We start from the raw sequence: 21,539 nt of genomic DNA, 5'->3' as shown, positions 1-21,539 counted from the left end.
TCAATGCCTATTTACCCCGAGTCATTCAGCCACTTATCTCCCTCTGAAACCAATTTCTTCCCCTTTTTTCTCTCTCTCTCTCTCTCTCTCTCTCTCTCTCTCTCTCTCTCTCTCTCTCTCTCTCTCTCTCTCTCTGTCTCTCTGTCTCTCTGTCTCTCTGTCTCTCTGTCTCTCTGTCTCTCTCTCTCTCTGTCTCTGTCTCTCTCTCTCTGTCTCTGTCTCTGTCTCTCTCTCTCTCTCTCTCTGTCTCTGTCTCACACTCTCTTTCTCTCTCTCTCACTCTCTTTTCCCATTCTTTTGAACCGGCTGACAACAACCTTGTCAAAATATGTATGGCATACCGCGGGTGTTGCCGGCGAGTGTTGTGGATGCAGTTGCCCGGGCAACGTGGTGGTGCAAGCGGAATACAGAAAAAGCGCTTTACTTTTTTCTTTTTTCCTTCCCTTCTTCCCCCGTACACCTTTCAGCGGAGCCCTGGAAGACGGGGCGTTTTAAATTGCTTCTTACGAGACAGCAGGGATGTGCTCTCAGAAAAGCATCCTTGCTTATTTTCCCTTCCACTTAGTTCCCCCTCAGCTGCTGTCGTCTCTCTAGTATTTTTTTCCCTCTTTCCTCTCCCTCTCTCTCCTCTCAATTTCTTGTCCATAACAGATGGGATTTGTGTATGAAATAGTCGTTGTGTAGGGTAGTTAAGTGTGTGCACTCATCACACACACACATGCACACACCATGTGTACGCACACGCGCCATACATGTGCATCGATTTCACATGCATTCTACAGAATCTTGCAAACAAATACACACACACACACACACACACACACACACACACACACATACATGCATCCTAATATGCACACTCGCAGGAACACTCACATTATGCAGATGTTCAAACACGGCAGGCTTCTGCTGTCTGCTTTGCCAACACTAAAACATTTCATCAGAGGAGATGGAAGTAGAGTGCAAAGTTTGTCCAACTAACCCGAACCGCAAAACTTTTGTAATACAGCACAGCTGGCTAGGTGTCTGAGAGGGTTGCATCATCTAGGGATGACCGGCGTTCTCTGGGCCTCTGCCACTCCAGATCAGTCAGGGAGAGAGAGAGCAGAGAGAGGTCTTTGAAGCCAGAGCTCTGTGAAAGTCTGTCTGACGAAACCCCCGTCTGAAAAGCTGAAAGCACTGGGGCTCTCTGCAGTGTGTGTGTGTGTGTGTGTGTGTGTGTGTGTGTGTGTGTGTGTGACATACTCTTCCCTTCATGTCAAATACACACATCACCCGGTGACATACTATATGATACTTTATTGTCCATTGTTTTTATTTATTTAATTGAACCTTTATTTAACTAGGCAAGTCGGTGAATAACAAATTCTTATTTACAATGACGGCCTATGTTCCTTCATGTAACACACTCCCTCTGCCCTTCCAGGCGGAGTGCCAGGGAGATAGTGTGTGTGACGCCGGCGGGTCTGACTCCCGGCGGTACCCCCGTCATGGTGGACATCAACTCAGCTGAGCTCAGGAACCCAGAGGTCAAGTTCAACTACACCGAGGACCCCACCATCCTCAAGATAGAACCTGACTGGACTATTGCAAGGTGAGTGGGAACTGGGCCTGTATTGACAAAGCATCTGAGACAAGTGCTGGTCTAGGATCTGTCTATATAATCATTATGATCTTAGATGCAACGCTGATCCTAGATCAGCACTCCTACTCAGTGGACACAGGCCCTGGTCTAAAACTTTGTCTTAGTTTTTTTGTTTTTTGTTTTTTTGCTTTAGATCTTTTGATGAACAGTTTTATTTGAGTTATATTTGGAGATCTGAGAGGATTGGATAGGTGTAAGGCAAGAAATGTGGCACTTTAGCGCCCTCTTGCAACTATATTGCTTAGACCTATCCAGGCGTCTCAGATTTTCCACAAGTGCACAGCGGGTAGGGGTTGATTTGGGATTGGGCATTAGTCTTAGCACTGAGCCAAGTATGCTGTAGGCACACTTCAGTTTCACACACAGTATCGAGTGACATCAAACACGCAGGCGCTGGTATTTTTTACCACACTTATTTTCCCCCTGAAAACGGGTACAACAGCGGATCTTCGTAGAAAAGGGACTCGAAAGCCGCTGGTAGCTTGTGTTGCAGTCGACGCAAAGACTGTATAAATATTGTCTGACTTATTCAAATGAGACAATGTAGTGAGCCAGTTTGCCACAGGAATATTTATGAACAAACACAAGCTGTGTACAGAGCAGGAAGTGGATTCCAGTGCAAAACGGGCTTGAAAGAATGACCTAGAAAAACTGAGTTGGTGCTCATTGCTCAGGCAGGCAGGCAGATGGCACACTTGATGCTCCCTAAATAGTAACGTGGCCTTCTATCAACTCAAACAGTCTGGTTGACTGAAGTAATGTCTTTCTGGAACACCTTCTATAGGTCACCTGTCTTGTAATGCATTATAAAGACATTACATGGTATTTATTATAAGGGACATTTCAACACTTTTCAACTCGACACTCAATTATTTTTAAAGTGACCCCCGATGTCATCATAAGAAGTCCTTTTCCTTGTATATATATTTGACTTCATGTAGAACATTTCAATTTTCACACATTTAGAAGCTGGTAGGGTGCTGCTGGACATAGTAGATATGTGATTTTTATTTTATTTTTTAAGTGGTCAAATGCCCCTTTTAATATGCATTTATAGTGTCTTATAAGGACCCATAGAAGATTGAAAAGCAAGTTCAATGGAGAGTGGATCCAGGAAACAATGAGCAACAAATTGATAAACCTAAAATGGCGACCATGGAGAAGTATGCACAAAGTGTTTAAGTGCTTCCATTCAGCCACCGGATGATTGGCAGGTGCATTTCAAGGGCACCCAAACAGACATGATGCCGTCAGACCGAAAAATGTCCGCCAGTCGCTAGGGGGAACGGGACAAACCACTACGGAGACATCACGAGGGGAAAGTCGAGGTGAAAATAGGCGAAGCGTTTTTAAAATCTCCGTAGGGGCCGGAGAGACTGTCGGCAGACTCGACACACGACCGAGGTGCGAGGAGGCGAGCGGTCTCATTTGGAACGGAGGTGTGAAAGGAAGGAGTGGAGACGTAGAAAGGAGGATGAAAAGGTGTTAGCGTCGCTGGCGTTAGCCTCAGGAGGGAACGTGACCTCACTGGCTCGCTCGTTATTTGGTGTTTTTCTCACCGCTCCCGGAGGATTGGCTGTTTCTCCTCCCGGCCAATCATGACGTGTGTACCTCGCAAAAGCACATTTGTTGCCGCATCCTCTACGGCAACCTTTTTCACACGCCCGCCACAAACAACAACGGTGGTTTCCAACACACGTTCACCACAAGACGTTGGTTAAACATACCGAGGGTCGACACAACTCACTTGTTACTTTTCAGCTTGCGCTGGCACACTGACAGTCTCCCTGTGCTAACCTCTCAGTGACTAAACAGCACAGCGGAGATGTCACATAGGAATGGGTTTCACAACGTCACCTGGAATCAGTACACGTTGCAATCAATAGAAGTCAACTCCTACCAAGTGCCACTCTTGGTTACCCCACACCATCTTGCAGCCTCTTGAGTGGTGTTCCATCGACCCCTTTGTCTGTAACAAGTATTTGCTTTAGTGTCTTTACACAGATGAGCAGGTGGGCCTCGGGTAGGTTGGCTTGCATGCTTACTGATTCAAACTTGTCACATTGCGTCATGTCACTCTGGTTTAGGGAGGTCAGCTCTCCTGTGGTTGAGAGGGGGGTGTCTGGTGGGGACGTGGCTCTTGCCCATGTTACCCTTGTCCTTATGGGTAATTGTCAGGTGAATTGAAAAAGTCAAATGGTGAAAAGTTCAGAGAGCCAGCAATTCCACAGTCTGGGTCAGGGCTGGGCGATATGGAATGAATGCAATATTCTAAATGCCTGTTTCACAGAATCAAGTTTTTTTTTTTTTTTTTTTTACGAGCGTTTATGTCCGCTTGTTCTCATATGTTGTCTTTTTTTTGTCTCGTTCGCTTCTTCTGTGCTGTGCACCTTCCCATTTACACTAGAGATCGGTATATAATGATGAGATGCTCATGGTTCTGCCTTAACAATGGGAGTCATTGTCCCAGAGATGACAAGCTTAGGTTCAAAATAAGCGCATAGAAATGCATTGGGCTTATTTTGGACAGATTTGGGCAAGAGCGCTCCTCTTTCTCCCAAGCCCCTCTCCCTACCACTTACAACAACAAAGGTGAGAGATCACTTCTTCCTCTCTGACAAACGGTTTATACTCGTAATTTGAGGTTTGGTCCAACAGAATCGCTCATATGCATACCAAAACACTTGGAGACATTATTTTACTATAATAGAGGAGAAGATAACCTTTCGAACCATACACGGTTTATGTTTGAACTCAAGTTTTGAGCAGAGCAGACACTACTAAAACGGATGTACCAATGAACGCTCATTCTGGAAAATTAATGCTCAGTTTGTCGCGCACGCGCATTAGGGTACCACGTCTTGCTAGTAGCATTTTAGTCAAATAAAGATGACTATTCTAGCTTCGGCCACTTGATGTCTTGAAAAAGAGAAGGAGAGCCGCAGACTCTCCGATGCAATAATTTAATAACCTGACGTTTCGACAGACAAGCTGTCTTCAATCAATCAAATGTATTTGTTAAGCCCAGCCTAAAACCCCCCAAAACAGCAAGTAATGCTGATGTAGAAGCAGGGAAAATATACCTAGAAAGGCAGGAACCTAGGAAGAAACCTAGACAGGAACCAGGCTCTGAGGGGTGGCCAGTCCTCTCTTCTGGCTGTGCCGGGGTTGAGATTATAACAGTACATGGCCAAGATGTTCATAGATGACCAGCTGGGTCAAATAATAATAATCACAGTGGTTGTCGAGGGTGCAACAGGTCAGCACCTCCAGGAGTAAATGTCAGTTGGATTTTCATAGTCGAGCATTCAGAGTTAGAGACAGCAGGTGCAGTAGAGAGAGAGAGAGAGTTGAAAACAGCAGGTCGGGGACAAGGTAGCACGTCTGGTGAACAGGTCAGGGTTCCATAGCCACAGGCAGAACAGTTGAAACTGGAGCAGCAGCACGACTAGGTGGACTGGGGTATAATGACAAACACTGCGGGTCACTAGTTTATATAGTGTCAAAGGACACACACAGGTGTCTGTAATCATGGCCGGGTGTGGCTTGATATCATTGGTTCATTTTCAGATATAACATTTACATTTAAGTCATTTAGCAGACGCTCTTATCCAGAGCGACTTACAAATTGGTGCGTTCACCTTAAGACATCCAGTGGAACAGCCACTTTACAATAGTGCATCTAAATCTTTTAAGGGGGTGAGAAGGATTACTTTATCCTATCCTAGGTATTCCTGAAAGAGGTGGGGTTTCAGGTGTCTCCGGAAGGTGGTGATTGACTCCGCTGTCCTGGCGTCGTGAGGGAGTTTGTTCCACCATTGGGGGGCCAGAGCAGCGAACAGTTTTGACTGGGCTGCGCGGGAACTGTACTTCCTCAGTGGTAGGGAGGCGAGCAGGCCAGAGGTGGATGAACGCAGTGCCCTTGTTTGGGTGTAGGGCCTGATCAGAGCCTGGAGGTACTGAGGTGCCGTTCCCCTCACAGCTCCGTAGGCAAGCACCATGGTCTTGTAGCGGATGCGAGCTTCAACTGGAAGCCAGTGGAGAGAGCGGAGGAGCGGGGTGACGTGAGAGAACTTGGGAAGGTTGAACACCAGACGGGCTGGGCGTTCTGGATGAGTTGTAGGGGTTTAATGGCACAGGCAGGGAGCCCAGCCAACAGCGAGTTGCAGTAATCCAGACGGAGATGACAAGTGCCTGGATTAGGACCTGCGCTGCTTCCTGTGTGAGGCAGGGTCGTACTCTGCGGATGTTGTAGAGCATGAACCTACAAGAACGGGCCACCGCCTTGATGTTAGTTGAGAACGACAGGGTGTTGTCCAGGATCACGCCAAGGTTCTTAGCGCTCTGGGAGGAGGACACAATGGAGTTGTCAACCGTGATGGCGAGATCATGGAACGAGCAGTCCTTCCCCGGGAGGAAGAGCAGCTCCGTCTTGCCGAGGTTCAGCTTGAGGTGGTGATCCGTCATCCACACTGATATGTCTGCCAGACATGCAGAGATGCGATTCGCCACCTGGTCATCAGAAGGGGGAAAGGAGAAGATTAATTGTGTGTCGTCTGCATAGCAATGATAGGAGAGACCATGTGAGGTTATGACAGAGCCAAGTGACTTGGTGTATAGCGAGAATAGGAGAGGGCCTAGAACAGAGCCCTGGGGGACGCCAGTGGTGAGAGCGCGTGGTGAGGAGACAGATTCTCGCCACGCCACCTATATATAAATAGATCATACAGAAACATGAGTGGATAGCAAAGCAACAATATGGCTACATGGACCTACAAACATTTACAATGAATAGCAAAGTCACAATAATCACAAGAATGGCATCAGTGTCTATGTTGAGACCGAGGGGAGCAAGGGTCTTTAAATGAAAGATGTTAACACATTGTCAAGGTCATCCCCTCTCCTAGGGAGGGTGACGTGTTCAATGCCGATATAACTTAGGGGTGGTGGTCCGCAACAGGATGCGCCAAGTTTTTTGCCCCTGATGTACTAAGGTGCTCCGAGATTCGTGCTTCCCGGAATTCCCGCTTCCTTTTGCCAACATCATTTTTACCACAAGGACAAGTTTTATAAGATAAATAACTGCCTTTAGTGGAGCAGGTGATGGCTCCAGTTTCCCTGTTTGGGGGGGTTTAAAGGATCTACATTTATAAGTGCCACTGCATTGAGCGCAGCCATTACACTTGCAGTTTCCATCCGATAGAGGCACAAATAGATGTTGTGCAGGTTATGTTGGGGTGGTAAATCAGAGTTTACCAATTGATCTCTGAGATTTCTGCACCGCGAGAATACGACCAAGGGGAGGGCCCGAAAACACATATTGTCATCAGATCTTAGAATGTGCCAATGTTTGAACGATTCCCTTAATTTGTTGAGAGCACTTTGAATAGCGGGTAGTGATTTCAACATTTGAACAAAGTGAACAAACAGTTGGAGGTTACTGAAGGTTGTGTTCATAACATTGCCCTGTTTTACCTCAATGGAGAATGTATTTGACTAAATAGATACATACAACAACGGTTAAAGCCCGGACATGAACCAAAAGGCTAAAACAAGGATTAAAAAGTACAGAGCATAAAATCTAGCCAACCTGCTCTCCTCTAACCTTGCTTTCCACCCCAACTGCCTCTCTCCCCCAAACACACATGCACCTGTATTCAATCAAGTCAAATTGGTGGGAGGGGCTTACCATACACAATTAGCAAATCCTGATTCTAAACACATTTCTTTAACACACTTAACTGCTGCAGGGGAAATGGTGGGAAAATAAACATGTTAACTATGGCAGGATATGAATTATGAGTGAAAAACAGGGCCCTTCAACAGAAACATTTAACACACACACACTGGGGAATATATGCCATCTTCACACAGACGACGATTAAAATCGGGTGTCTTAGTTCTGGGCTGAAACAAAAGCCTGCACGTCCAGTACCTCTCTAGTACCTGAAATGGACGATATCATTTAGGGTTTTAGACATTTGGAGGTGGTTCATTGATAACCTAACAACTCACATTAAATTATTCTGCTGCTCTGTCGTTCACTACATACTTTTGTCTGAGACTGCCATCATTGAAGTTGTTTGTGACGAGTGGTATTGTAAAAAATAAATGTAAAAAAAGTCATCAGCGATTAGATCGTCTCTAAACCAATCAGAGTGTCAAAGCCAATGACAAACTGCCACTTTACCCACGTGTGTTCTGGCTCTGGCCCAACTAATCGGTTTCTGGACCAATTAGACGGCCCCGGATGTGTTCGCGTTCGGCGAAGGGTCAGAGAGGTACTCAGATCCAGACTCAGTGCAGAGAATGGCCATGGGCAATAGCTTAGCGTTCGGCGAAGGGTCAGGGAGGTACTCAGATCCAGACTCATTGCAGAGAATGGCCATGGGCAATGGCTTAGCGTTTGGCCGGAGCAAGGAGTCTGGGTAGCCGGGCAAGTTCATTGAGGTAATAATCTAGTATTTTGGTCCCTTCCCTGAAGCTATTCGAGTTTAAACAAGCTTTTAATATGCAAGTGCCTTAGCGTTGCCATCATTACCTCTGATGGAGTGCGTGAAACGGCTCACGTACTCTACGGTGTCGAGGACTCATTAACATTAATGCCAGAACTGGGTGGCCTTTTTCACTTTGACAAAAATGTGATGTATCAGGCAACCGCGTGGTTCTCTGGAAGATGTGGTTCTCTGGAAGATGTGGTTCTCTGGAAGATGTGGTTCTCTGGAAGATGTGGTTCTCTGGAAGATGTGGTTCTCTGGAAGATGTGGTTCTCTGGAAGATGTGGGCTGCGTCCCAAATGGGACCCTATTCCCTTCATAAAGCACTACTTTTTTTTACCAGAGGCCTTTCAGCCATGGTATGCTTGTTATGGCCTTTTTTTACAAGATATCAGGGAAGATATCACTGGGTATAACTGCAAGATATTAGTTTAATAATGGCGTGTTACAGTGGATGGAGGTTTCAGGGGTAATTGGTGTCCCTCTCCCTAATTCTTTTTCTGCATCCCAAATGGCACCTTATTCCCTATATCCCCCGTTCGCAGCTCGCGGACAACGATGCGGGCCCAGAACGGGGTCAATATGGGCCTCTGGTCCCGGGAAAAATAATAATAAATACACAAATGCTCAGGCTTTGACCCCTGTTAGCATATAAACACGCATAAGCCATGGAAGAATTTGCAGAATTGCAGGAAATTAGCTTTAATATTTTCACTCCATCAAGAGGGGTGTGAACAGTTTGGGGTTGCGAGGTGGGGGTTTGTTACTACGCCGATAAATGACAACATCCACCCAGACCTTTGCCACCTAGGAAATTTGTGCCACCGGACCTTCTCAAATAGTACTCGAGTGCCCCTGCTCTATATAGTGCACAAGTTTAGACCGGATCCCTTGGGCCCATTTTGGACGCTCTGCCTTCTGTAATATTAGAAAAAACACAAAGTGCCCTTATTCAATATTTTGATGCGATCGAACAGTGAATGGGATTATTGCTTTGATATTGTAGTGTATAAGTGTGTATGTGCTGTTATGGGTTTTGTTGTTGATGGTTTCCTCTTTTTCAGTGGCGGGACTCTGTTGACCATCACTGGCACCAACCTGGCTACCATCAAAGAGCCGAAGATGAGAGCCAAGTACGGGAAAGCCCAATCTGTCAACGTGAGTACTACTGACCCAACACGCATACATACTGCACACATGCACCGTCCTGTATAACTAACCTAGTGAGAACACACAGTTCAGTCCCATTCAAAATCCTACATTGCCTAACCTAAACCTAACCTTAACGCTAACCCTAACCCTTAATCTAACACTAATTCTAACCCTAACCCCCCTAGAAATAGCATTTGACCTTGTGGGGACTAACAATGTCCCCAGTTGGTCAAACGAGTGTTTGTTTACTATTCTTGTTGGGACTTCCGGTATAGTGCGTGAGTATAGTTAAACATGTGCGCACACACACACCTGACCCGGTGATCAACCAGCCCCGGGCCTATTTATGGGTGTGTTTTTTTGGTGGTGAATCTCCATTTAGCAGGTTAACCTTTTTGAAATGTCAACCAGCAATAAACCTGGGCTGTCTGGCAAATCCCTCCATCCTTCCTTCACCTAGCACCACAGGGCTAGGTTAACCTTTTCTCTTTCTGTCTGCCCTCTCCATTCCTGTCTCTCTCCCTCTCTCTCTGTCTCTCTGTCTCTCTGTCTCTCGCTGTCTCTCTCTGTCTCTCTCCATGTCTCTCTGTCTCTCTCTGTCTCTCTCTCTCTCTCTGTCTCTCTCTCTCTGTCTCTCTCTCTCTGTCTCTCTCTCTCTCTCTCTCTCTGCACAACATATCCCAGACCAAAACCAAGTGTATTTTACTGCTTTTTCCCTCTTCCATGTCACCATTTTTATCCGTCTGCCCCGTGCAATTTCAGACCCCGCTAGCTAATGCACTGTGATTACTTGGCATGCCAGAGGGGGACTGGGTGGCGTGTTGTGGAAAAGTAGAGTGGTGAGGCGACTCAAACGTTTCCAAAGCGTGTGTTTAGGATTGTTTGTTAGCGTCAGTCTTGCTAACCCTTGTATATGCCCTTACTGTCTCAGTCCCTCTGCATTAATGGGAGCGGAGAATGTTTAGCCCACAGGGGCGAACAGCAGGAGATGATTTGGGCTTTTTTTGGTTCTTTGTTTTTGTTTACGTTCTTGTTTAGATTGTGGAAGCTATGAACCTATCCACTGTCCTCTCTCAGCGCTGATGTTACTCAGATGTTGTTTTGTCATGTGTTTTTGTTGACATATTTTTTTTTACCTGAGTTATCTTTTTGGGGGGGGGGCTAAATGTCAGTGTACTGTGACATAATGAACTTATCCACCGGTCCCTTTTTGTGTGTGTTTTTTCCTACATTTTGTTAGCAATTTGTATTTATATAATGGAAGCTAACATTTAAATGTAATCGTATTTACGTGATGAACTTATCCATCCTCTCTCTCCTTCAGAACTGCACAGTGCTTAACAACACAGTGATGGTGTGTCTGGCGCCCTCTGTGGCCGTCTCGGAGAAGGGCTTCTCAGAGACGGGCAGCGGTCCCGACGAGATCGGCTTCATTATGGACGACGTGCGCGCCACACTGGTTGTCAACGAGACGTTTAGCTTCTACCCGGATCCTGTGATAGAGCCGCTTAGTCCCACGGGCCTGCTGGAGCTCAAACCCAGTTCCCCACTCATCCTCAAGGTGAGACTGATGGAGACTGGAGACCAGGGTGGGGGAGGAACGTCCAGGAGTGGAGTTGAGGGATTCTGAGGAAGCTACCAGTGTGGAGGAGAGTTATTGTGTGGGGCAAGTTTGGAGGAGCTTTAAAAATATATTTTTAAATCTCTCCCAGGGAGGAGAAATTACACCGTATGAAGGCCTCCAGGTTCAATTGTAACCGTCAAATTGTAGACTTCAATCTCACCCAACCGACTCAAGTTAGAAAAGAGTTAAAACTTCGCAGCTGCATCCAATATATTTATGAAATGACATTGATGTCAATTTTAATTGCCCTCTTTCTCTTAAAACCTTCCATCAGAAATGGTTGTCCTATTTATTTGTTCCCTACCACCCTTTGAGCTATTGACTTTTCAAAAGAACGCTTTGAGATCCGACATCACCTTAAAAGGCGCTACCTGTGCCGTCCCCTGCTGTGATAGGCCTTTGAAAGGTATCATCCAAATACAACGCAGATGTGCCACTTGCACCTGTTCCCCCGTCAGATAACGTCAGAGCAAGTTCACAGCCAAATGGTAACTTTATACCAGAGCCTTTGAATCCCTCTTGCGCTTATATACTGACTCGCTTATTTTGTCATCTCCCCTCTCTCCTTGAACTTCAAAGCCATTCCTCTGGAGAAAAAAAAAACCTCCACCGTGGTACTGTATATCATGGATATTTTATATGAAATCAGCTTTATTTTCCTTATAGCCAATCAGAAACGAGCTGGGAAGTTGAGAAAATTGTGACCCTCACAGTTTAAATAAAGATTCCATAATGAACCCTTACAATCCTTTGATTGCTGCGTCTTCCGCTTCTCTGAGAAGCCGGAGGGGGAGGGAGGGGGACGCACATTAAACTGGCATCATATTAAATAATTGTGGATAAATTAGATGTGCATCAGATTTTCCAAGCAATTAATTCCTCTCCCTGCAAAGCCTCGTGGGTAAGTGGGGGGTGGGGGGTGGGGGGGACAGGCAGGCAGAGACGTGTGTTTTGGTGGGTTTATTTATCCCTCTAAATTGGTTCCCTCTCGGCCAATGAGACGCCGCGAAAGCCCCCGTCAGGCTCAACTAAACGCCACCAGAATCCCAGGTCCCCCTACGCTGGGTCTTGACTTTACTAAAGAACCGCCTTTGGCTAATAAGACCTCGCTACGGCATCTGTGGAATTAGGACTTGATCATTAGAAATCACCCCCTTTCTATGTATGATTAAATAGGTATGCACGTGACTGACAGTTAGAGGTGAGAGGGTGTGTTCGCGTGCGTGTGTGTTGAGTTTGTGTTGTGTGTGTGTGTGTGCGCACATGCGTTCCTATGCATTCTCCTGAGCTGTGTGTCTAACGTCGTGTGTGTCTGTCGCGGTCTCTCTCCTAGGGTAAGAACCTAATCCCGGCAGCCCCTGGTAACGCTCGTCTCAACTACACGGTCCTGATCGGAGAGACACCCTGTGTCCTCACCCTGTCAGAGAGCCAGCTGCTCTGCGAGTGGCCCAACCACACGGGAGAACACAAAGTCACCGTAAGTACTCTACTGAAGCCTCTTCGACTTTGGGTTGGGCTGTGCTGTGTGTCGTCTTGTGCATCACTGGATCGCAATCACGTTTCATCTCTCTGGTTTATTGCTCGTCTCGGTTTTCTCTCTTTACGTCCTCTTTCTGTTCTATACTCTTTTAGTATCACATGACAGTCTGGTCTCCTCTTTTGTCATGTCCATATCCCCATCCCTCTATTCCTTCCTCTGTTCCCCTTGCCTGGATTCTGTTCAACGGAAGAGTAGAAGAGATGGAGAGAGCATCAGAAGGATGGACCATTTTATTCTCGCCGTCTCTTCTACTCTTCTTTTGGACGACCGCTCTCTCTCTCCATTGCGTTGTTCTTTTTCTCCGTTCGAATACAAATCCACACACATTGAGGCTTCCGGTGCGTAACGTTGACTGTGTTCGTAGGCACGGCAACTTGATGAATTCAATTCTGAATTTGGCTGGCGATTTCTGCAGGGATTTGCGTAGACATTGGTATCCAATGCAGCCCAGAAATGACGCATGGTCAAAGAGGTCCATGTCTATATTTTACAGTCCCTCGGTTGCATGTGGTGTTTGATCGATATCGGCCGGCAAATTACAATTCAAGGCCTATAGCGTTATGTTCTTGATTTGAAAGGGTTACCAAGGGTGCATCTCAGTACACTTCATGTTTTTTCTAGACTCTCCTCGTCTCCTTTTCTTCTGCACTGATTACCACAATGTTGTGACAAGGAAAGGAATTGGAGCTGCATCTTAGTAGCCTAGTTTTTGAAAGTAATTTTACACTGAACAAAAATACAAATGCAACATGCAACAATTTCAAAGATTTTACTGAGTTACAGTTCACATAAGGAAATCAATCAATTTAAATAAATGTATTAGGCCCTAATCTATGTACTTCACAAAACTGGGAATACAGATATGCATCTGTTGGTCACAGATAACTTTTTTTTTAAAGGAAGGAACATGGATCAGAAAACCAGTCCGTATCTGGTGTGAACACGATTTGCCTTATGCAGCACAACACATCTCCTTCACACAGAGTTGTATCAGGCTGTTGATTGTAGCCTGTGGATGTTGTCCCACTCCTCTTCAATGGCTGTGCAAAGTTGCTGGATATTGGCGGGAACTGGAACGCGCTGTTGTACACGTCGATCCAGAGCAACCCAAACATGGTCAATGAGGTGACATGTCTGGTGAGTATGCAGACCATGGAAGAACTGGGACATTTTCAGCTTCCAGGAATTGTGTACAGATCCTTGCGAAACATGAGTTGATGGTGGCGGATGAACGGCACGACGACGGGCCTCAGGATCTTGTTACGGTATCTCTGTCCATCGATAAAATGCGTGGCTTTTGTCCGTAGCTTATACCTGCCCGTACCATAACCCCACCGCCACCATGGGGCGCTCTGTTTATAACGTTGACATCAGCAAACCACTTGTCCACACGACGCCATACGCTGTCTGCCATCTGCCCGGCACAGTTGAAAGAGGGATTCATTTGTGAAGAGCACACTTCTCCAGCCAGTGGCCATCAGCGGGGCAAACGCTCACCTTCGAATTCGGTTACGGCGCTGAACTGCAGTCAGGTCATGACCCTGTGAGGACGACGAGCACGCAGATGAGCTTCCCTGAGACGGTTTTTGAAAGATTGTGCAGAAATTCTTCGGTTGTGCAAACCAACAGTTTTATCAGCTGTCTGGGTGACTGGTCTCAGACGATACCGCAGGTGAAGAAGCCGGATGTGGAGGTCCTGGGCTGTAAGTGGTTACACGTGGTCTGCGGTTGTGATGCCAGTTGGACCTCCTGCCAAATGCTCTAAAACAATGTTGGAGGTGGCTTATGGTAGGGAAATTCTCTGGCATCAGCTCTGGTGGACATTCCTGCAGTCAGCAGGCCAATTGCACGCTCCCTCAAAACTTGAGGCATCGGTGGCATTGTGGTGTGACAAAAATGACACATTTTTGAGTGGCCTTTTATCATCCCTAGGACAAGGTGCAGGTGTGTAATTATCAATGCTTTTGCTGAATCAGCTTCTTGATATGCCACACCTTTCGGGTGGATGAATTATTTTGGCAAATGAGAAATGCTCACTAACAGGGATGTAAAACAAATTTGTGCACAACATTTGAGAGAAATAATATTTTTGCATGTGGAACATTTCTGGGATCTTCTATTTCAGCTTATGAAACATGGGACCAACACTTTACATGTTGCGTTTTATATTTTTGTTCAGTGTAGTTGAAACTAGGGCTTGTGTAATTCACACTGTGCGAAGGTGAGACTATTTCTTCTAGCCCGGGCGTTGCGACAAGGAAACATATTCAACTAGGTTTGGAATATGCTCACGCGCTATCACACACATACACCAGCTTTGTAGTGTAGCGCTAGTGTTACAGGCTTTGGTTTGTCAATATCTGTTTTGAGGTTGGACTTGTACTCATCAGCACGTACGGCGCACCGATTGGTGTCGACTCATTAATCAGCATGTGTTGCACCTGTGCTGGTTGCCATCTTGTTAGTGTGAAGGTGTTTCACTTGTGCTGGCCCAGGTGCTATTTAAGAGTGGCTGGCCCAGTGCTCCTGTTGTCTTGAGTGAAGTGGAGGGTCAACACCTTTTAGTTGGCGCTCCCTATTTGATATCTCGAAAAACATTTCTTTGTCTGATTTCCAATATTTAGTTTTGATCCACCTTTTTGGTTTGTTTCCTGTCTTTGTTTGGTGTGGGTTTGTCTTTTGTTTTCCTCGTCTTGGGAAAATTTAGAGGGGCTCATGGTGTGTGTCTTTTAGGTTCCCGTTGTTGGACACCCTCAAGAGTGTCTTTCAAAACCCCTCCTAAACCCCCAGCTGTTTTGGTTGTTGGTCAGTGACTGTTAGTTTCCCACTTCTGTTTGAGTGACGGTTTTAGTTTTCTCGCTGGGGAACGTAACACTAGCATGTGTGACAGACACTGGGGTGTGAGAGAGACTCTATATGGCTTGTTGGGGTCTGCCTGTGCAAATTACGGCTGTTAAATGGACATTTCAAAAATGTACTTCGTATTTATAATCTCCAGCACCACCCCATCGTCAAAGTATATTTTTTCAAAAATACACAAAAAAATAATAATTTAAAACATTTGCGCGTTTCTGTTTTGTAGTAAAAAATATAAAGATAAGTGTTTCCAATGACATCAACCAATTAGTAGGCAATGCCTATTCATAATTAGTTAACATCACACAATGCACACCGATGATGTCATTGGAAACACTTATCTTTCTCTATTTTTTACTACAATACAGAAACACTCAATCTTTTTTATTACATATGTTGATGGTGGTGCTGGAAATGATGAAAATGAAGTTGAAAAATATTGACATTTCCCTTTAACAGCTCCTCACTGAGAGAGGGTTGGGAGGTAATGAATAACTAGATGGAAATAGCAACGACAAAGAGCTGGAAGTCCTGTGTGTGTGTGTGTGTGTGTGTGTGTGTGTGTGTGTGCACTCTATCTCTGCTAAATTACATCTAATTCACCATATGACTGTGTTGAAATGTGTGTTTTAAAGGTATTGTCCTATGAAGAATCTAAAACCGTGTGTGTTTCACCCCCCCCAAGGTGCGCGTTGGGGGCTTTGAGTACTCCCCCGGTACCATCCAGATCTACTCTGACAGCCTGCTTACCCTGCCCGCCATCATCGGCATCGGAGGGGGTGGCGGCCTGCTCCTATTGGTCATCATCGCCGTGCTCATCGCCTACAAGAGGAAGTCGCGGGACGCCGACCGCACGCTGAAACGCCTGCAGCTCCAAATGGACAACCTGGAGTCCCGGGTGGCGCTGGAGTGCAAGGAAGGTAAGCCACACCTGTCAATCAATTACATTAAATTCAATTAAATTCAACTTCATTGACCTATTCAGGACGAGGAGGCTAAGCAACAGCTGTCAATCAACAAAAAGTAGGCCAGGTTTCTCGCGACTTGAGGGGCTACTGCACTGGTGGTGCAGACATCTGTTCCAGCCCAGCACACGAACAGTCGCTGAATCGTGGTCTTCCTGAGGAGAATACAAAACAAATCGAAATAGGAGAGCGGCGTTCTAGAGGCAGAGCAGGACAAGCTCAATATCCATGTACTTCCTCTCCATCCAAAAACACACACACACACACACACACACACACACAAAATGGCCCTCCCACGGGGTGCTGCTTGCTCTTGGTACCCATCCAGAAGAACACTTTGATCGGGGCTCCGCCGCCCGGCGCCAGATGTTGGGTTCCTCCCCAATGCGAGGTCTGCTTGGATGGCCTTTCTGTTTTAGGAAGGGAGGGAGGGAGAGAGAATGGTGGATGGAGAGAGAGAGATATGAAAAGGGGGTGGAAGAGCTGGGGAGAGAGAGAGGGAAGGAAAGAGAGGGCGGGAGAGGGGGAGGTGTCTGCAACGCGTGCTCTCACATTAACATTTGTTCATTTGGCACACTCCTGATCTGGTGGGAGGCAAATGATACTGTCTGTCTATCTGTTTTGGGAGAGAGTGGAAATAGAGTACATTTGATTTTAGGCTTCCTTAAAGATAGATGGAGAGAATGGGAGCACGAGAGTGAGAGAGGTTTTAGGATTCCGTAAGGAGAGTGAGAGAGAGAGTGAGAGATTTGGATAGTGTGTAGATTTGAATGCGCCATAAGGGGAATCATACTGCAGCATCTGCTCTGCAGTTTAGAGAACCTAGAAGTAGCCCATCCCATGCTTAAATATTTTCACAAGATGGCGAGACTGTAGCCTGGGTACCGGTCTGTTTATCTAACATTCCACTCCTTATACTCTGTGTCATTTGCCAAAGAATGACTTGAGTGTAATGTCAGCTAAAACCGACTGGTACCCAGGCTGGCAAGACTGGTGTGATATGAGGCATTCTTAGTAACAATGCATTGTACAGTTAAAAAACACAAGAGTGCAGGAGACCGGGCTGTGGTCCCTGTCATCACAATGGCCATCTCTGCCCAGCGCCACATGGCAACAGACACCGATTGGCCGCCATCTTCGCCACACTGTCCATCCAGGGTCACCACCTTGTCTGTCCCCCACAGTCACCACAGATGGATGGAGAGCGACAGGGAGAGATAGGTAAAGGTGCATAGGGAGAGATGGATAGAGCCCCAGAGACTGGAGAGATGGATAGAGCCACAGAGAAGGGAGAGATGGATAGCGAGAGGGGGAGATACAGGTGCGAATGGATAGAGGGACAAGAGGCAGGGTGTGATAAAGCAACCGAGAGATGGATAGAGGGTAGGAGGGTATGTGAAAGGGAGGTACAGGTAGAAATGGATAGAGAGAGATGAGGGGACACAGAAACGGAGAAAAGGGCATAAGGAGAGATGGATCAAGGGACAGAGAGAGGATGGATAGAGAGCGATATGGGGGGGGGGGGGGGTTCACAGGGAGGTGGATAAAGAAGGACAGAGAAAAACGATATGTGAGCGAGAGATCGATCAGACTGTGTTTATTTCCTTATTTGTTTGTGGGGTTTCTTTAGTCAAGATTACACGACAAGAGACGGAGAGGTTATTCACACAGAGTTCTCACATGCGCCGGATACAACCGTGAAATGCTTACTTACAAGCCCTTAACCCGACAGCGCCGGTTAAGAAAATATTTACAAAGTAAACAAAATAAGATGAAAAGTAACACAACAAAATATCAGTAACGAGGCTATATACAGAGGGTGCCGGTACCAAGTCAATGTGCGGTGGAACAAGTAAGTCGAGGTGAAGTGACAAAAACAAAAGGCGGGGTGTCCATGTAAAAAGTCCGGTGGCCATTTGATTAAGTGTTCAGCAGTCTTATGGCTTGGGGGTAGAAGCTGTTCAGGAGCCTTTTGGACCTAGACTTGGCCCTCTGGTACCGTGTGCTGTGCGGTAGCAGAGAGAACATTCTATGACTTGGGTGACCGGACTCTCTGACAATGTTTTGGGGACTTCCTCTGACACCGCCTAGTGTAGAGATACTGGATGGCAGGAAGCTTGGCCCCAGTGATGTACTGGGCAGTAAGCACCTTACGGTTGAATGCCGAGCAGTTGCCATACCAGGCTTTGATGCAGCCGGTCAGGATGCTCTCGATGGTGCAGCTGTATAAGTTTTTGAGGATCTGGGGATCCATGCCAAATCTTTTCAGTCTCCTGAGGGAGAATAGGTGTTGTCGTGCCCTCTTCACGACTGTCTTGGTGTGTTCGGACCATGATAGTTTGTTGGTGATGTGGACACCAAGGAACTTGAAACTCTCGACCAGCTCCACTACAGCCCTGTCAATATTAACGGGGGCTTGTTCGGCTCACCTTTTCCTGTAGTCCACGACCAGCTCCTTTGTCTTGCTCACATTGAGGGAGATGTTGTCCTGAAACCACACTGCCAGGTCTCTGACGACCTCCTTATAGGCTGTCTCATCGTTGCCGGTGATCAGGCCTACTACTGTTGTGTTGTCAGCAAACTTAATGATGGTGTTGGAGTCGTGCTTGCCCATGCAGTTGTGGGTGAACAGGGAGTACAGGAGGGGACTAAGCACGCACCCCATACCACCTGGGGGCGGCCCGTCAGGATGTCCAGGATCCAGTTGCAGAGGGAGGTGTTTAGTCCCAGGGTCCTTAGCTTAGTGATGAGCTTCGTGGGCACTATGGTGTTGAACACCGAGCTGTAGTCAATTAACAGCATTCTCACATTGGTGTTCCTTTTGTCCAGATGGGAAAGGGCAGTGTGGAGTGCGATGGAGAATGCGTCATCTGTGGATCTGTTGGGGCGGTATGCAAATTGGAGTGGGTCCAGGGTTTCAGGGATGATGATGATGTTGATGTGAGCCATGACCAGCCTTTCAAAGCACTTCATGGCCACCGACTTTAGATGCCACTGAAAGAAATGGAGGGGACCTACAATGGGTCACAGGACACTCATGTAGAGAGCAGAATGTGTATGAACAGTGGGACACACTAAGATATATCATGCGGCCACTCTGCTGCGTGGGGAAGCTCTGCGGTAGGGAGAGAGGTGAAATGTGTGTTTGCGTAGGTGTGTGTCCATATTTCTTCCAGCTCTTGGTGTACTCTCTACTCTATCCGAGTTCACGTAAAATCAGTCCAAAATGTTTAGCTTTTATCCTACAACAACACTGACACATATTTAACACATGACCAATGTTAAAACTGTCAATGCCGTTCTGTACGCACATTAACAATAGATGAACTATCCTCGTGCCTCTCTACTCCTCCCTCCCTTCTCTCTCCTAAGCCTTTGCGGAGCTGCAAACAGACATCCATGAGCTGACCCAGGAGCTGGACGGAGCTGGCATCCCCTTCCTAGACTACAGAACCTATGCCATGAGGGTCCTCTTCCCCGGTATCGAGGACCACCCCGTGCTCAAGGAGATGGAGGTACGGGTCAGTAACGCCCAGGGTTCCAATTATGCATGGACTCTTAGGGGTGATGTAATTCTCGTGGGGGGGGGGGGGGCGCTTGTACTCAAACCATGGTAACCCCATAGCAATGCTGATCTAGGATCAGGTCCTCCTGATCCTAATAGAATCTGATAGGCCTATTATGATCTAATAAGCACTTGATCAGCACTCCTACTCTGGACCACTGTGAATACGGGCCCGGAGACCTTTCTAACACTGTGGAAACGTTGAGACTGATAGATGGCCAGAGCATGTCCAGAGTCTGAGAAACAGGGCTCACACATTCAATGTAACACTCTTCCATTCTATTCCATTATTTCACCACCCAAGAGAGGTTACGTATCGATCACTCAACTGCGCCACATTGCGTCATCAAGTCAAGATAGCATGGCCTATACCCTATTACAATACTATCACGAGCACACACACACACACACACACAGTTGAAGTCGGAAGTTTACATACACTTATGTTGGAGTCATTAAAACTCGTTTTTCAACCACTCCACATATTTCTTGTTAACAAACTATAGTTTTGGCAAGTCAGTTAGGACATCCACTTTGTGCATAACACAAGTCATTTTTCCAACAATCGTTTACAGACAGATCATTTCACTTATACCTCGCTGTATCACAATTTCAGTGGTCTGGTCTGACGAAACAAAAATAGAACTGTTTGGATATAATGATCATTGTTTGGTTTGGAGAAAAAAGGGGGAGGCTTGAAAGCCGAAGAACACCATCCCAAGCATGAAGCACGGGGGTGGCAGCATCATGTTGTGGGGTACTTTGCTGCAGGTGGAACTGGTGCACTTCACAAAATAGATGGCATCATGAGGTAGGAAAATTATGTGGATATATTGAAGCAATGTCTCAAGACATCAGTCAGGAAGTTAAAGCTTGGTCGCAAATGGGTCTTCCAAATGGACAATGACCCCAAGCATACTTCCAAAGTTGTGGCAAAATGGCTTAACAAAGTCAAGATATTGGAGTGGCCATCACAAAGCCATGACCTTAATCCCATAGAACATTTGTGGGCAGAACTGAAAAAGCATGTGTGAGCAAGGAGGCATACAAACCTGACTCAGTTACACCAGCTCTGTCAGGAGGAATGGGCCAAAATTCACTCAACTTGTTGAGGGAAGCTTGTGGAAGGCTACCTGAAACGTTTGACCAAGTTAAACAATGTAAAGGCAATGCTACCAAATACTAATTGAGTGTATGTAAACTTCTGACCCACTGGGAATGTGATGAAAGAAATACAAGCTGAAATAAATCATTCTCTCTACTATTATTCTGACATTTCACATTCTTAAAATAAAGTGGTGATCCTAACTGACCTAAGACAGGGAATTTTGTCAGGAATTGTGAAAAACTGAGTTTAAATGTATTTGGCTAAGGTGTATGTAAACTTCCGACTTCAACTGTGCATACATACATAGACTTATAAGAAGATGCATTTTCTAGATGGTGCATGTATTGTACGTCATCAGCTCTGAGGGGTGAGGAGAGAGAGGAGCGTGACAGACGGCATATCTACTAGCTATGAACTGTATTGCACATCTGTCTGGCGCCTAGCATCGGATTTTCATTTGTATCCCAGATGCGATTAGCCTCAACTGTGGTGCGCCAATACAATTTCTCGTCACGCCACCAGGTTTCGCCTTCCTACAAGACAACCAGCCACCACTGGCTGCTTTCTATTGGGGGGGGGGGGTTGTA

At 46.4% G+C, this 21,539-nt stretch overlaps 1 protein-coding gene across 1 annotated transcript in view; it reads left to right on the top strand.

The window, feature by feature from the left end:
• Nucleotides 1-21,539, top strand: part of LOC115142772 (plexin-A1-like) — a 275,942-nt gene that overhangs the window by 233,444 nt on the left and 20,959 nt on the right. The window contains 6 exon segments of the mRNA XM_029682496.2: nt 1,427-1,594; nt 9,207-9,300; nt 10,619-10,855; nt 12,252-12,395; nt 16,000-16,234; nt 19,652-19,794. Of these exon segments, the coding sequence (XP_029538356.2) occupies nt 1,427-1,594; nt 9,207-9,300; nt 10,619-10,855; nt 12,252-12,395; nt 16,000-16,234; nt 19,652-19,794 (1,021 nt within the window).

The sequence above is a fragment of the Oncorhynchus nerka genome, linkage group LG15 (genome assembly GCF_034236695.1).
Source record: "Oncorhynchus nerka isolate Pitt River linkage group LG15, Oner_Uvic_2.0, whole genome shotgun sequence".
Taxonomy (NCBI): Eukaryota; Metazoa; Chordata; class Actinopteri; order Salmoniformes; family Salmonidae; genus Oncorhynchus; species Oncorhynchus nerka.
The sequence above is the reverse complement of the archived record's forward strand: the minus strand, read 5'-3'. Positions and strand labels throughout refer to the sequence as shown.